The sequence below is a fragment of the Salvelinus alpinus genome, chromosome 33, assembly GCF_045679555.1.
Source record: "Salvelinus alpinus chromosome 33, SLU_Salpinus.1, whole genome shotgun sequence".
Taxonomy (NCBI): domain Eukaryota; kingdom Metazoa; phylum Chordata; class Actinopteri; order Salmoniformes; family Salmonidae; genus Salvelinus; species Salvelinus alpinus.
Genome location: NC_092118.1, coordinates 18,293,643 through 18,311,294, shown reverse-complemented (window position 1 = coordinate 18,311,294; position 17,652 = coordinate 18,293,643). Strand labels below are relative to the sequence as shown.

Below are 17,652 nucleotides of genomic sequence, written 5' to 3'. Positions count from 1 at the left end.
TGCTCTAAGGTAGGATTATTTCTCCCCCGCTCTGCCGCACCATATATCCCAGGTCCGCAGTTCCCCCTCGCCTCTGTCATTTTTCACTGCGTGTTTTCGTGCGGGTGCAGCATTGCGCGGTGGCACTGTGCCTATGCAATATGTTAAGGAGGTGAATATATGCAGCGTGTAGAATGTAATAAGTGTACATTTATTTTCTGTGGTGGTGATTTACTGGTGTTTCCGGTGCTTGGGAAAAAGAGGGCAGCAGTGTATCTTAATGAACATGACTGCTGCGTATGCACTCACCTCCAAGGCTTTTTTACACACCGGAGACACAATATTATCCAGTTGCTAGAGAGGGTTTGGATGTTTTTTATGGTGTGTATAAATGAAATGCCCCCATTCCAGCATAGTGTTTTTTTTATTAACAGATGGTGATGTTCGGTGTATGCTTGTTTAAATACCAGTCTAATGGCACCTTGTCTGGCAGTGAGGCAGAGTTTAGTATATTTAGGCTAGCTGTGGGGCTCGGACCCTGCCATTCTGATTGCCTAGCCTGGTCCACCTGTGTTCCTACACCCCCTATAGAGCCCCCTGTGTCTTTAACCTGCACACACACACACACAATCCCCCTCCCATCTCCAGTCCTGTCCTCCTGAGTGAGATCTGATGGAGCCATGCAAAGAGGTTTAAAATAAAAACACTAACACAAACACACATGGTTGATGGAAGCCTGAAATGGACATTATACTCTGAGGGGAAGTAGATCTAATCCCATGAAACAGTAGGCTTTAAATGTATTCTGTGCTCGGAGCCTTGTGGTGCGAACCTCCCTCTGTGAGACCACCACTGAATAGGATTTTTTTTTTGAATCAAACAGCATTTCTTCAGAAGTAAATACTAGCGTAGAAGCTTTTGGTCCAGTATGTCTGATGCTGTTCATTGATTAGCTCAGCTATGTGGGTTTGTTTTAACATTTCTGGCCTCAAAAGACTGACTTAATGCACCCCGGAAGAAAAAAGATGGAGGCAGCCTCCTCTCTGCTCTTTCATGAGGACAACTTCTCAGACGTGTCCCGCTCTTTCAGTGTGTCTGTGTGTGGTGCGCGTGTGAGTGTGTGCATGTGAGTGTGTGCATGCGCGAAAGCCTCTTGTACACTGTCAAAAGCATGAAGTGTTTTTCAATGGGACACTATTGTTGATTCTAGAGCTCTATGTCTCTCCCATTCTAGTAGTATTTAGATTTCATATGTGCATTATACTCATCTCTTCCCCATTCTCCCTTTGGTCTTTGTGAAATGGGACGATTCTCCATTGCTAATGTGCTCCTTTCTCTCTCCTTTTCTATGCTGGTTTCAGAACAGTTTTTTCTCTCGTGAGTAGACTATGTACGACAATGTATTCTGATATTTGCTACAACTCCATGGCTTGGATTATATAGGCTTCTTTTCTCATACTGGCTTTGTATTGGTGTTTGAAGTTGTATTTTAGTGGTGTGCGTGAGTGTTTGTCTCGTGGTCGTCGTGGGTTTCTGTGGTTTAGCAGAGACACTGTGTGTGTGACAGTTGAGACAGACGTGGACCCATGACACAAACCACTACAGTCAGCGTGTACATCAGAGTGACCTTCCGGACCAGGCTGGAGTTCACATACGAGCTTATTCTCCTGGAAGTACAGAAGCTATTAGATGTAATGGCGATGTTGTTGTCTTTTATATTTCCTCTCTGCTAGAATTCATTGATAGTTTGATAATGCAGGGGTCCACTGAGTGCAAGAACTCTAACCATATGATAAGATATTGGCAACATGTTTAAAGGCTGGTAGTTTTATTTGGTACATGAGTGTATTATTTGTTCCTGGCACTGGTAGCAGACAGTTATTTTTCATTGCTTGGTTAGAGGGCATGCTTCCAAAGTGTTGTTCTCAGCTGTAGTGGAGAGTAAAGAAGGGAGAATGAGGAGAGGACTGGGGCCGGGGGCTCTCTGATGGAGTGAGGAGGGGACTGGGGCCGGGGGCTCTCTGATGGAGGGAGGAGTGAGGAGAGGACTGGGGCCGGGGGCTCTCTGATGGAGGGAGGAGTGAGGAGAGGACTGGGGCCGGGGGCTCTCTGATGGAGTGAGGAGGGGACTGGGGCCGGGGGCTCTCTGATGGAGTGAGGAGGGGACTGGGGCCGGGGGCTCTCTGATGGAGGGAGGAGTGAGGAGAGGACTGGGGCCGGGGGCTCTCTGATGGAGGGAGGAGTGAGGAGAGGACTGGGGCCGGGGGCTCTCTGATGGAGTGAGGAGGGGACTGGGGCCGGGGGCTCTCTGATGGAGGGAGGAGTGAGGAGAGGACTGGGGCCGGGGGCTCTCTGATGGAGGGAGGAGTGAGGAGAGGACTGGGGCCGGGGGCTCTCTGATGGAGGGAGGAGTGAGGAGAGGACTGGGGCTGGGGGCTCTCTGATGGAGTGAGGAGTGAGGAGAGGACTGGGGCCGGGGGCTCTCTGATGGAGTGAGGAGGGGACTGGGGCCGGGGGCTCTCTGATGGAGGGAGGAGTGAGGAGGGGACTGGGAGTGAGGAGAGGACTGGGGCCGGGGGCTCTCTGATGGAGGGAGGAGTGAGGAGAGGACTGGGGCCGGGGGCTCTCTGATGAAGGGAGGAGTGAGGAGAGGACTGGTGCCGGGGGCTCTCTGATGGAGGGAAGGGTGAGGAGAGATGAAGATCAGGAGCGTTGTTTTGCCAGGCCAGTGTGGCAGAGCTGGTGTGTCTGGCCCTGTGCCAGCATGGGCAATGTGCCCACGGGGAGGCATTGTGTAGCCAGCGCTGTGCCACAGACAGACAGACAGGAGACAGAGAGGCAGGAGACAGAGGGAGAGGCTGTACTGAGGCTGGTAAGAGGACTGACTGACTGTCAGAGGAGTCTGGGTTGAGTGATACTCCCCCCTGGGGTGTGATGGGTGGGCAGGACCACCATGAGAGAGAGAGAGAAACTCCCATATCCATTGGGTGAAATACCATAGTGTGCCATCACAGCAGCAAGATTTGTGACCTGTTGCCACTAGAAAAGGGTAACCAGTGCAGAACAAACAGCATTGTAAATACAACCCATATTTATTTTCACTTTTGTGCTTTAACTATTTGTACATAATATGACATTTGAAATGACTTTATTCTTTTGGAACGTTTGTGAGTGTAATGTTTACTGTTCATTTTTGTATTGTTTATTTCACTTTTGTTTATTATCTATTTCACTTGCTTTGGCAATGTAAACATATGTTTCCCATGCCAATAAAGCCCTTAAATGGATTTGAGAGGAGAGAGAAAAGGCTGATGTTGGATAGTGCCATGTCATTCATTGCCTTAGCGACTCCTTGGACATCATGCCTATTTAGTCTGTGCATTTTCAGTTCATCTCCAATGCATGCAACATATGCAGACTGTAGTGGACAATGGGGATTTAGAGCAATTAATGCTAATTATGCAATCGTTTATAGTCTCAAATAATAATCCTGCTTGCCTGTTTAGAGGTTGTTGTTTTTCATTCACTCAGTTGTTTCTCCTTTCTCACTGTGTCAATGCTTGAATAAACAGATGCTTCATGGGTAAAATGCTATCTCCCTGGTATGTGTGCATTTAAATTGTGTTTGCTTTTCAAAACCCTATCCCTCCTTTCCCCTTCTTTTCCCTCTCTCTGTTTCCCTCGCCCCCTCTTCGCTCTTCTTTGTATCCTTAAAATATTCTGCACATCCCGCAGCAGTTCCGCATCGCAGATATCCCTAATATAATCTATGTGTCTGAATACTAATTTATACCGTCAGGATAAAATAAATAGTCTACAGTTAATTATGGGGAGCCGGCTCCTGGCTTGGCCCAATGATTTATGAAGTGCGCGTAGGCATTCTGCTACACATTTTTCTTAATTTATTTTTAATCTGTCTTTCAATACATTTTCCTGGAAACGTCTTAATGATGTCAGAGGTGTGTGTTAATGACCCTGGCTCAGGGAGCAGTCCTCCGGTGGTGGAGAGGTGGGGCGGGGGGTCCAGCCTGACAAGGGCACTTTCAGGCACCCCCCTTCACCCCTCCCTCCCACCTCCCCTCTCCACCCACCACCTTGGTTTCATTTGTAGCCTTGGTGTCTGTCTGTCTGTGTGGTTGCCTGTGCGTACATCTGTCTTTCTGTCTGTATGCCTTGCTGTCTGTGTGTCTATGTGTGTCTTTCTGTTTCTCCTATCAGCATTTCTCCTATCTTTCCCCTCATTACTGTGTGTCCATGTGTTTTCTGTGGGGGCTCCTGTTCCACTAGACTGCTCTCTTGTTTATTTAGCTCTCTGGTCCTGTGTGAGCAGTAAGATACAGTAACGTAGCAGTAAGGTTCTGGGTAATCCATACCTCTGTGTGGTCAGAGCTGTTAGCCAGGCTGGGGGTGGGTGGTTGGTGATGCTGGGCATGGTCCACCAGGGGAGAGAGAGCCCCTAGCTCCCTCCCAGACAGCAAAGCACTTTGCATGATTAGATGTATTTTCTCCACCCATTCTTCTCCTCTCAAATTAAAGCCGATGTCTCCTCTACTTGTTATGCGCTGTCGACCTCCGGCAATTAGCGTGGAACGTGCCCGACGTGATGCTCGGAAAGCCCTGGTAGGGAGCGGTCAACAGGAGGACAGGCGCTGAGCCTCCGCCCTAACCACGTCCGTCCGTCTGCCAGCCTCCCAGACAGACAGAGGCAGCACACAGCTCGTCAGAGCAGGGCCCCATTATGGTCATCCACACATCTCTCTGCATCAGGATGCTCTCATTTACCTCCTCCAGATCCTACCATTTATCTCCTCTGAAAAAAAATATCTCCCATCAAGCGGCCAAGCATGGCTGGCTGCAGTGGCTATCCTGAAAGAGGAAAAAGAATGATTTAATTTCTTCTCCTTTTTGCCTACTCACTTTGTTCATACACACATCATTACACACAGAGGCCTCGTTTTCATCTCGCGGCCAGGCAGGCTGATGCTGAGATCAGGGCTCTAAGTTAGCCATCCGGCCGCAACCAGAACATCGCTGCAGATCAATACCTGTGGTCAGGAAGGAGCAGCCCGCGCTATGCTGTGCTACGCCTTCTAAATAGGCCCTGCAGGTCCCACCATAAAACACCTCACAGGCCAGCCTGGCGGACCCATAAATCTCCACGTTTTTTTCTCTTTCTATTAGAGCGAGCCAAGAGTAGCTGGGCTGGGTTAGGATAGGGTGGTCCATGAGCTGGGTTAGGATAGGGTGGTCCATGAGCTGGGTTAGGATAGGGTGGTCCATGAGCTGGGTTAGGATAGCGTGGTCCATGAGCTGGGTTAGGATAGGGTGGTCCATGAGCTGGGTTAGGATAGGGTGGTCCATGAGCTGGGTTAGGATAGCGTGGTCCATGAGCTGGGTTAGGATAGCGTGGTCCATGAGCTGGGTTAGGATAGGGTGGTCCATGAGCTGGGTTAGGATAGGGTGGTCCATGAGCTGGGTTAGGATAGCGTGGTCCATGAGCTGGGTTAGGATAGCGTGGTCCATGAGCTGGGTTAGGATAGCGTGGTCCATGAGCTGGGTTAGGATAGCGTGGTCCATGAGCAGGGTTAGGATAACGTGGTCCATGAGCTGGGTTAGGATAGGGTGGTCTAGAGGTTAGGGAGTATGACACTAGGGTGGTTCCAGCTGTTAATCTGTATTCTTAGAGACCTATAATCAATAAGCATTGGCCAGGGAAAGGACAGGTTGGGGTTTGTGTTGTGTCTTTGGAAGATACACATACACTCCTTGATTTGGGCCAGAACAAGCACACTTGTTTAGTTCTTGTGTTGGGATCGCTAGTCTGGAGTGTTTTACTATGGACTGGGTTATAGGTCTGGATGGTGCTAGTATACTGGGCTATAGCAGGTCTGGATTGTGCTAGTATACTGGGTTACAGGAAGTCTGGATTGTGCTAGTATGCTGGGCTACAGGAGGGCTGGATTGTGCTAGTATGCTGGGCTACAGGAGGGCTGGATTGTGCTAGTATGCTGAGCTACAGGAGGGCTGGATTGTGCTAGTATGCTGAGCTACAGGAGGGCTGGATTGTGCTAGTATGCTGGGCTACTGGAGGGCTGGATTGTGCTAGTATGCTGGGCTACAGCAGGTCTGGATTGTGCTAGTATGCTGGACTAAAGCAGGTCTGGATTGTGCTAGTATACTGGACTACAGCAGGGCTGGATTGTGCTAGTATTCTGGGCTACAGGAGGGCTGGATTGTGCTAGTATGCTGAGCTACAGGAGGGCTGGATGGTGCTAGTATTCTGGGCTACAGGACGGCTGGATTGTGCTAGTATGCTGGACTACAGGAGGGCTGGATTGTGCTAGTATTCTGGGCTACAGGAGGGCTGGATTGTGCTAGTATACTGGACTACAGGAGGGCTGGATGGTGCTAGTATGCTGGGCTACAGGAGGGCTGGATGGTGCTAGTATACTGGGCTACAGGACGGCTGGATTGTGCTAGTATGCTGGACTACAGGAGGGCTGGATTGTGCTAGTATTCTGGGCTACAGGACGGCTGGATTGTGCTAGTATGCTGGACTACAGGAGGGCTGGATTGTGCTAGTATTCTGGGCTACAGGAGGGCTGGATTGTGCTAGTATGCTGGGCTATAGCAGGTCTGGATTGTGCTAGTATACTGGACTACAGCAGGGCTGGATTGTGCTAGTATTCTGGGCTACAGGAGGGCTGGATGGTGCTAGTATGCTGGGCTAAAACAGGTCTGGATTGTGCTAGTATGCTGGGCTATAGCAGGTCCGGATGGTGCTAGTATACTGGAATACAGCAGGGCTGGATGGTGCTAGTATGCTGGGCTACAGGAGGGCTGGATGGTGCTAGTATACTGGACTACAGGAGGGCTGGATGGTGCTAGTATGCTGGGCTACAGGAGGGCTGGATGGTGCTAGTATGCTGGGCTACAGGAGGGCTGGATGGTGCTAGTATTCTGGGCTACAGGAGGGCTGGATGGTGCTAGTATGCTGGGCTACAGGAGGGCTGGATGGTGCTAGTATGCTGGGCTACAGGAGGGCTGGATTGTGCTAGTATTCTGGGCTACAGGAGGGCTGGATGGTGCTAGTATGCTGGGCTACAGGAGGGCTGGATTGGGTAAAATGTGTTCCAGATGAGAGCCTGGGGAACTGCCAGAGACCGAGAGAGACAGAAGGCTGATTCTCCTCATCTCCCTCCTTCAACCCCCCAGGCTGTGTGTGTGTGTGAGTGGATCTGTCTCTGTTGGCCTGCTCCATGCATTAACCAAACAGATAGCCACCAACTTTAATTACCTTTGCTTCCACTTACTCACCCCTGATGCCCTCAAACCCCATCCACCCTTCTTGCCTCCCTCGCTTGTGCAAATGAAAGAGGAATAGGGGAGAGAAAGAAGAGAAGCATAATTACGTATTTTAGTGGAGTGCGGCAGAATGCCTTTTGCCAAATGACTCTAATTCCAAATAGTTAACAAGATTTTTCTTTTTAATAGAGCCGAATCCGTGTGACAGCAAATAGCTTTCCCATTTGCAGCCCTTAATGGCTTTTCATACTTTGCACTTCCAATAAGCAGTAAACTCGGAAATTAATATTGCACGCTGTGTTATGATGCAAATGGGAGCGAGATAGGAGAGCGGTACCTTCATGCAGAAAGCTCTGATTAGATCCATAATTGCTGCAGTGGGATGAAAGCATTTCTCCCGTTCGTTTGAATTGTTTTTTTAATATATATATGTATATTTTAAGCCTCTCCATTCGCTCCGGCGTCAGAATCGACAGAATTGTTTTGGTATGTTGTTGTTTTGCTGTTTTTAAGTCAATGCTAATCAGTGGTAATTGTGGTTGGAAGAAAAACACTCCTCCACAAAGTCTTTGTCTATATGGAAGATTGTTAATGTGACCTTTCACTGTATTCAATATGTATTGGTGTATATTTTGTGTACTGTGTTCAGATCTAAAATATGGTTTAAGATCCTAAAGGTAGATTCTGTCCTTGGAGGGTCCAACTAAAACACCTCTATTTCATCTGATCATACTGTAAATGGACATTTAGCTGCTGTCAAGCTTGTTGAAATGAGTGGACCAAGGTGCAGTGTGCGTAGAGTTCCACATTATCTTTAATAGTGAAACTTACAACAAAGAATAACAAATGTGCAGTCACAGAGCGCAACAAAGCACTAACTCAAACAAACAATATCCCACAAACACAGGTGGGAAAAACGGCTACCGAAATATGATCCCCAATTAGAGGCAACGATTACCAGCTGCCTCTAATTGGGAACCATACAAAACACCAACATGGAAATATAAACTAGAACACCCCCTAGTCACGCCCTGACCTACTACACCATAGAGAACCAAGGGCTTTCTATGGTCAGGGTGTGACAGTACCCCCCCCCCTCCTCCCCCCCAAAGGTGCGGACTCCGGCCGCGAAACCTGAAACCAAATGGGTAGGGTGGGGGGGTGATTAGTGTCGGTGGCGGCTCCGGTGAAGGTCGTAGCCCCCGCCCAGACCCCGGATCCGGCCATGGATCCGGGGTCTGGGAGGGCTCCAGCCATGGAGCTGGGTTGGACGCCGTGCCTGGACTGGCCACCGGCATAGAGGAAGGCTCCTGCCCTGGAGCTGGACTGGACGCCGTGCCTGGACTGGGCATCGGCGCATAGGATGGCTCCGGCCATGGAGCTGAGCTGGACGCCGTGCCTGGACTGGGCACTGGCGCAGAGGAAGGCTCCTGCCTTGGAGCGGGACTGGACACCGTGCCCGGACTGGGCATCGGCGCAAAAGAGGGCTCCGGCCATGGAGCTGGGCTGGACGCCGTACCTGGACTGGGCACCGGCGCAGAGGAAGGCTCCGGCCATGGAGCTGGGCGGGACGCCGTGCCTGGACTGGGCACCGGCACAGAGGAAGGCTCCTGCCATGGAGCGGGACCGGACGCCGTGCCTGAACTGGGCACCGGCGCAGAGAAAGGCTCCTGCCATGGAGCGGGACCGGACGCCGTGCCTGGACTGGGCATCGGCGCAGTTGAAGGCTCCTGCTATGGAGCTGGACTGGACGCCGTGCCTGGACTGGGCATCGGCGCAGAGGAAGGCTCCGGCCATGGAGCGGGACTGGGAAGGCGCACTGGAGGCCGGGTGCGGGGAGCTGGCACCGGACGTACCGGGCTGGGGAGACGCACTGGAGGCCTGGTGCGTGGAGCCGGCACAGGTGGCACCGGACTGGTGACACGCACTTCTGGGAGAGTGCGGGGAGCTGGCACAGGACGTACCGGACTGGGGAGGCGCACTGGAGGCCTGGTGCGTGGAGCCGGCACAGGTGGCACCGGACTGGTGACACGCACTTCAGGGAGAGTGCGGGGAGCTGGCACAGGACGTACCGGACTGGGGAGGTGCACTGGAGACCTGGGGCGTGGAGCCAGCACAGATGGTACCGGGTTGAGAAGATGCTCTTCAGCGCGCCTGCGCTGCAGCATACTCCTCGCCAAAACCTCTCTCCAGTATCCCTCGTTGAACTTCTCCAGAGATTGCCATTCGGGGTCTGGCACTCCCCGCTGCTCCGCTGACCGCTCCATGTGCCCCCCCCCCCAAAAAAAAATAATAATCTTGGGGTTTCTGCGGCCGCGGTCCCCGGCGTCGTTGCTGTCCCCCTACGCTCCTTGGCGATTCCTGCCAAGGACGGGTCTCGTGTCCTCCCATGATTTCCTCCCAAGTCCAACTCACTTTCTCCTCCACCACACGCTGCTTGGTCCTTTCTTGGTGGGATATTCTGTCACGCTTACAACAAAACAACAAAGAATAACAAACGTGCAGTCACAGAGCGCAACAAAGCACTAACTCAAAAAACAATATCCCACAAACACAGGTGGGAAAAACGGCTACCTAAATATGATCCCCAATTAGAGGCAACGATTAGCAGCTGCCTCTAATTGGGAACAATACAAAACACCAACATAGAAATATAAACTAGAACACCCCCTAGTCACGCCCTGACCTACTACACCATAGAGAACCAAGGGCGCTCTATGTTCAGGGCGTGACAGCTGCTTTATGGGTCACCCAGTTACAATGTGTTTGAACCAATTTGAACCAACCAGCCACCTCTTTCCAGGAAAACACGCAATCTAGATATATTTGGAGCAATCTAGATATATTTGACGCAATCTAGATATATTTGGCGCAATCTAGATATATTTGGCGCAATCTAGATATATTTGTGCAAGGTGTTTCATAATTAACATCTGATCCAAGTCATTTAGTTACCAATTCCATTTTACACCTGCTGGGACGGAGCCCGTTCACATAGACAGCCATGGGGTTGTCATGTTAATGAACATATACATTCATTATATGGATGACACTGATCAAAAATTCAACTCCTAACAGCACCCTTAGGCAACTGGCTCTCAACCTTGCTGTTTCATAAGCTACTTCAATCTGTCTGTCATATTCAACATCTCGCTGTCCTCAACCCTGTTGACTCACTGCGTATCACTGTAGCAGGCTGTCCTGTACCACAGACGTGTGCGTTTGTCTGTTCATGAGCGTATACATTCTACCTGACCATATTGTCAGCTGTAGCCCAGCTATGGTATAACACTGTCATATGCTTTAAATGCAGGCTGTAAATACGCCACAGCACAGCGGCCTGCCCCGGTGCCTGACTCTAGCCCAGCCCATAGAAGAGCAGAGCGTCCTGCCTGCTTGGAGCCCCAGCCTCAGACATATAGCCACCCTGACCTTTAGACAGAAATAGCTAATAAATGGGCCTCCGATTGCTGCCAGCTATTGAGGTTAAGTGTCCTTTGGTCTGCGGGGCTTCAATGTAGCGCTGTGCAGCCGAGGCTGGCTGGGTCACGTGACCAACGCGCACGCCCACACATACGCACATCGGATTCCCTCTCGCCGGTCGTGTCGTCATGGCAACCCTTCATTTATTTTTCAGCGCGTTCCTGTTTCACCTGTCACTTCGATAATTGCCACTGAATTTTCGAGCGTATCAGGGAAGAAATTACGATGATGATAATAATAAGACAATATTTATGAGCCAAACGACTGACAGACAAGTGTAGAGAGATGAAGAAATGTAGAAAGGTTTCATTAGGATAGAATATTAATGTAAGGACAGGGCTTTTTTGGGACTGATAAAGCTTGTTCCCTTCTGTCTCACGGGCTTTAGCTCATTGCCTGTGTGACTGGCAGCGGAGTCTGAATTTCCATTGTTTTAATTGGGTCACCCTCTCCTCCATGTCACCTCTCTGGTGAGCATCTCTCTGGTTAATCAGTTCTACAAGACTGTGTCTCACTAGCCGAAACATCCTGTCCCCCTCACAACTATTGATGTTCTGCTTTTAGAAGTATTGATAAGACCAGCAAATGTAATGGCCTTTGTCACGGTGCTGTATTCATTATTGGCCGAGAGAGAGAGACCAATAGAGACAGAGACAGAGACGAAGAGAGAGAGAGAGAGAGAGGGGGGGGGCAGCTGGTGCTCTTTACCAAGGTCACCACTATCATGTTAAGCACCTGAAGTCGATAATCTTCTCCTCTGAGATTGGAAACATGTAAAAGTTTTCATGGCAAAACTCCGTACACAAAAATCAGTCTCGTTCTCACTGTATAGCTTGAAATTGACAGCGAGCTGTGAAAGCCAGCTACGAATGTGAATAAGAACAATGCATTTTTTTAAATTGGCTGTGGTAGCATTTGTTTACTGATATGAGGTTATTGACAAGATGTTGGATATGTTCTATGTGCATAATTAAAGTGTTGTGTGTAGGAGGTTTTCTAGGTGGGGATATTAGTGTGCTGTTATGTTAGGTGCATTGAGTGCCTTCTGGACTTGGTCGATATGTGTCATATTATCACGTCCTGCTGCTTTGAATGATTCTCATAATGCACTAGCATATAAAACATATTATCACGTCCTGCTGCTCTGAATGATTCTCATAATGCACTAGCATATAAAACATATTATCACGTCCTGCTGCTCTGAATGATTCTCATAATGCACTAGCATATAAAACATATTTTCTCATCAAAGTGTTCCAGACCTCATTTGAGATTTTTAAAGTCAATATCTACTTTAAAAATGTGTTTATAACGATAACAAATGCCTTATCCTGTCGGGTTATTTTAGAATTAGGACATAAAAACGTGAAGTTATTCTTGCTTGCTTTGCTTGATAAAACAAAAACACAAAAGCAAGCGTCCATGTTGGATTTATATGTGTGCTTTGGGAGAATGTCAGTGGAATTAATTGATTTGCCCATATTTGTCAGAAAAGAGTAAGCGCCTAACCCCAGCTTGCATTATTAAAGCTAATACCACAGTGGTTTCGGCAAGTCCTCTGCCGTGAATCAAAGTCTGACACGGACCGATGATGTATGGATATATTATTCAGAGCGTTGCATGGGGCTCTGAGCAGGACTCTTGCCCCCCATCCCATCCTGCATCAGCAGCCCCACCCCATCCCCCTGGAGGGTACCTGTGTTTTCAAAGTAAAGACCACTTAGAGAATAGCCCGGGGCATCTGCATACTGGAGTGTCCTGTGTTACACATTAGAAGCCTGTGTCCAGGTCCGCAACATAAACACTCTCAACAGCCCCTGTCTCCCCCTCCGCCCCGGATACCCCAAATACCTCAAAGACAGGGAGGGGAAACGGCTTACACAGACAGGCCACAATGTGGAACAGATCTTCTTCAGGGACATGACCATCTTAATGACCACTCTCTGAGAACCTCCTCAGCTCAATCATGCAGTTAAGCTTTCATAGACAATATGGAGAAAATGCCTAGATTTCATCAGCAATTAAATTGTCATTACATATTTAAAAAGCATTCAAGATCTTTTCTCTAGAGAATGAGGAGATATTCAGTCCAATTCAAAGCATTGTGACTTTTACCTGCCTAGCATAGCACAGTAACCCCTTCTTACTTATGTTGCCTGTCCCAGCAGACAAACACCCAGTACGTCTCAGAACACGGCAGCATGTCTGCTAACAAATACACTACTTAATGAGCTTCATCTAGTGTAAATTGAAAAGCACTTATGGAAGTAATGAACGCTTAAACGCTGAGCGGATGGGTGAGGGGCGGAGGGAGAAGAAGATGTGGCGCGCTTTTTGACTTGTGGCATCAAAGACAGCATAAACTGAACAGCAGGGCGTATGAGAAGGAGCTGGGACTGTGCAGTGTACAGGGTGCACCCACCCAGGGCCGCTGAGACTGAGATGCAGGGCTGACATCTTGGGGGTGAACAGCAGACACAGCAGGCAGTAAACATCTCCCCCATGGGTGAGGCCTCGGCAGAGGGTGAGACGGGGTTAACGATCAGACGTCTCGTTCAATCCCCCCGGTGGAGTAAATGGGTTTTGATCAGGCGCCAGGAAGGAGCAGAATAAGCTGCTTTCATAGGCAGGCTTTACCATTTGTCAAGACGAACAGTTTTAATATTTAAAAAAACAATTATATTACCGAACAACAATAGAGCAAGGATTTCAGGAAACCTGCAATATAAATGTTTAATGTCAGTTTCTGCATACAGCTTTGTATCTGCATATATAGCTTGGTTGGTTGTTGAGGGGAAAACAAGGAGTATTGCTTCACTGCTCCTCTGTGTGGATGCAGGCAGAGAGAGCCGGAATTGAATGGCTGGGGAGGACATTAGAATGTCTTTACTGCCTTTCTCATTTCTGTATCTCCCCATCTGCTGAGATGGAGGTGTGAGGAATAGCATCATTAAGGTAATGTGCCTGGGAAGGCAATGAGTTGAGTTCTAACGTGGGCAGGTTCCTCGGCTCAGCCACGAGAAGCTTTAAATGCCCAATCTACAGTGACCTTTACCGCAGAGAGAGGAGAGAGCTTTAGAACACACACACAAACACACACACACAGCCCACCAGACATATTGAACAACAAATATAATGTACACATTTAACATATAGATTATTGTGTTAAATGGCCTCTAAATCAATCACACAACATGGCTGATGACTCTGTTCTATTTGTTTGGATATAAAGATCCGTCCAGTGTGGATATGAGTGTGTAATTGGAGGTTTGTGTCTGTCTGGGATCAGTTAGTCTGGAGTGTTGCAGCCTCCACAGCGTCACCAAACTCCAGGTTGTCTGTCAGCTGAGATGCAGAGCGGAGCCCTTTCATGTCACCGGCGTTCTCCCTGACAGAGTGGCAGAATGAGGGCAATTATAAATCACTTAGTGAGTGTGTGTTCCAGTAACGGATGGACCGCTGGACCAGACCAGCAGCACAGAGGTACCGGTATGTCACTGTTGCTGTAACCCTCTTCCATCAGCAGCACCCCCGCCAGGGAGGAGAACATGAGGGGGGTTTAGTCATCCCCTGTCTTAGTGTCCAAGCACAGCCAAGCCAATCATTCCTCAGCCCCCACTCCTTCGCCCCCCCCGCACTGCAGCTAGAGTCAACAGCCATCCTTTAACACGCTCGTTCTCTTTGAATGTGTCGTTTCACTGTGTTTGTAGGCAATCAGGAATGACCAGGGGTTCTTTTATTGTTTGGTCGTCCAATGTGTGTTTTGTTTGGGCTGAGGACTTGGTGATGAATTTAACATTTTCCACGGCAGTTGACCAATGAGTGGTGTGGGTCTAGGCGAGCGTGGCCGGTGGTGTTTTTCTTTAATACGTCTAGAGGTGAGGGGAACACACCATGTGATCAGTCATCCTGTCAGGATGCTCGACTCTGATTAGCCCAGTACTCTGGCTGACATATCTGACCTGCCACACTCCACGATGTCAAACGACTGACTCCGGTTCACCTAATGACTATTTTTAAGTTAGCCAAAAAGTCATCTTTTGTGACCTATCGTGAATCAAGTTTGTTTATTGGATTCTTCTCTTACGAAATGCTGAAAAACATCCATCTCTTTGTTGTGGCATTTTCAGAGTTTTCAGTAGATAAGGTCACAGACATACTAAAATACAGATCATCAAAATATATCGCCCTCCATGATTTTACTTGCCCGTCTGATTAGCTCTGGGAACCCTTTCGTTTTACCTGTCCTACAGAGGGTAGCTCTGCTAGCAGCATTTTATCAGTCCAAGTTGCTCCAGGCTCCCTGGCCTTGAAGCCTCTCTATAGCTCCCCCACTACCCCCATGTACCTATTTCCCCTGCTCCCCTTGTCCTGTCAGATGTGTGTCTGAGGCAGCCTAGCGCCGTTGGTGGCACTCTCCCCTTTGGGCCTCCGTCAGAGACTCCAGAATAGATCTTTATTTACAGCACAGAAGTTGGAAACAGCTGGTCAATCCATTTAGCCTAAGGCCACTGATTTGTTCGTATTTACTACAACACCCAAAGAAAAGCCGGGTATTTTCCCCTCTCTCTTTCCTATTGATCCGGCGCTTAGAAAATCTGCTCTGCTGTCTAAACACTATTGATCCCTCCCTCTCGACGGCAGGCTACCCGCACCAGTGTATAAAGGGACTGGATGAATTGAAATTTCATTTCCGACAACTTGTTCCTGTTATTTCTACCCATTTTTTGAGGGTGGGGAACATGCGCTGGCGAGTCGATAGGCAGTTGGCGGAGGGAGGAGCAGTGGGGCGAGACTCGCTATGTCATACCAGACCGCACCGTAGTGTACAGCCATGGACAGGCCAGCCACACACACGGGCCCCAGCCAGGAATGAATTCCTCGTTGAATAAGTTCCCAGTGATCATTATGGGCTATTAGGGCCTGCCGGAGGCCAGCCTGCCAGGCTCTCAAGTCTCTCAGTCCTGTCAGCAGCCAGCTGAATGGAGAGTCACAGCTACATCACAGAGCCAGCCAACACCCACAGAGAGAGCTGGACCTCAGCGCCAACATCCAGACCTCTCAATCATATGGATCGTATGGAGTTTTATAGCCAAATGAAGAGTCTTGTGAGGAACTACCCAACATGTTCTCTACGGGCTTTATATGATTCATCTAGTCTGATGAGCTGCTTGTTGTCAAGCCTTTAGTTTAGCAGGATGCTGTTGGCTGTGGTTTCGACCAGGATGTGTGACCATACCTTACCTCCCTTGAGCAAAAGTTTGTGTGTGTGTGTGTGTGTGTGTGTGTGTGTGTGTGTGTGTGTGTGTGTGTGTGTGTGTGTGTGTGTGTGTGTGTGTGTGTGTGTGTGTGTGTGTGTGTGTGTGTGTGTGTGTGTGTGTGTGAGTGATTGACATTATTCTCCTTTCTATGCCCTCTAGCTGCAGGACAGGAGTGCTGAGGTGCAGAGGCTCCAGAAGTCATTGGCTGAGCTACATGGGCGAGAGATGGAGTGGGAGAGAGAGACATCTGCCCTGCAGGGCCAGCTGGGCCGTGCCAGAGAGGAGCTCCACAGCACCATCCTCAGGGTGAGCCCTGAACTGCATCCTGCCCCTCCGCAGCGATCCCCATTGTGTTCCACTCAGACGATTAGCACTGAGATATAGTGGTACATAAAAGGGGAGGCCCTGTTTTAATTAACATAAATATTCATATAATGACCGTGAAGCCATCCCACGTTCCATTTCAGGCTCTTAGTGTTAATACATATTTTAATACATTATCATTACCGCCATCATAATTCTCATTATGGTAACTGTAATTATTCGATTTATGACAGAATTATTATTTTGTTCCCTGCAGCCATTTCCTCCCCGTAAAACCACATTTTCCTATGTGTATGGCGCTCTCGGTTTCCCCCCTCAAAAATATTGAACGGGCACTGATAAAGATAAACACACAAACACCCCAGCCTGTTGGCTCCCGCGCCTGTAAAACACTCAATCTGAATTGCATATCCGTCTGGCGACCAGGCTTGTCATAAGCCGTATTAAGAAAAATGGTCACACGGTTTGACATAAATTGGAAAATGACATTTGGAAAGCGGCCGCTGCTGTGGAAATTAGAGATATTAAAATTATAAATCAGTGTCTGGATGTGCAAGGGGGTGTTGAGGAGAGGCTGAACGTTCTCTTTCTCTCTCTCTCTGCCTCTGTCTCTCTTGCCTCTCTCTCTCTTTCTCTCTCTCTCTCTCTCTCTCCCTGTGTCTGTCTGTCTCGCTTGCCTCTCTTTCTTTCTCTGGGGACAGCAGAGGGGGTCTGGTCCTACAGGGACAGGGGCCTGTAGAGAGGGCTTCTCTCTGGACCAGCGACCCTCTCTGTCTCTGCTCCGTAGGGACAAACACTCCCTCTCATTTGGCAGTGAAAGTAGAGGATATTTTCTGTGCTAGCGTAGTATCCTGTCAACTGATTTAGCAGCTCTCACGCCATAACCTGCTAATGGATCATTTCAGAGGTGTGATATGCATAATGCAAATGTCTCCGCTGACACCTTTAAAAACAGACACTTCCCTCTCCCATGTGTGCCTCACCTCTGCCCTCCGGGTGTGTGTGTGTGTGTGTGTGTGGGCATTTGTGTGTTTTGAGCAGAGGCAGGCACAGCAGCAGAAGGAGGAGCTGTTTGGTGAGCTGCAGAGGGAGGTGGACAGACTGAAGAATGAGAGACAGGAGATGCGAAAAAAGGTAATTGAGTGCTCTGTCTATTGACAGCATCAGTAACACACGCAGACACACACGCAGAAGCACGCACGCACGCACGCACACACACACACACACACACACACACACACACACACACACACACACACACACACACACACACACACACACACACACACACACACACACA

General features: G+C 49.1%; 1 protein-coding gene across 2 annotated transcripts in view; it reads left to right on the top strand.

The window, feature by feature from the left end:
* The window catches only part of LOC139563119 (polyamine-modulated factor 1-binding protein 1), a 193,787-nt gene that overhangs the window by 131,056 nt on the left and 45,079 nt on the right, over window positions 1–17,652 (top strand). For both annotated transcript variants that reach the window (XM_071381411.1, XM_071381410.1), the window contains exons 14-15: window positions 16,188–16,334; window positions 17,394–17,486. In XM_071381411.1, the coding sequence (XP_071237512.1) occupies window positions 16,188–16,334; window positions 17,394–17,486 (240 nt within the window). The remainder of the gene's footprint in view (window positions 1–16,187; window positions 16,335–17,393; window positions 17,487–17,652) is intronic.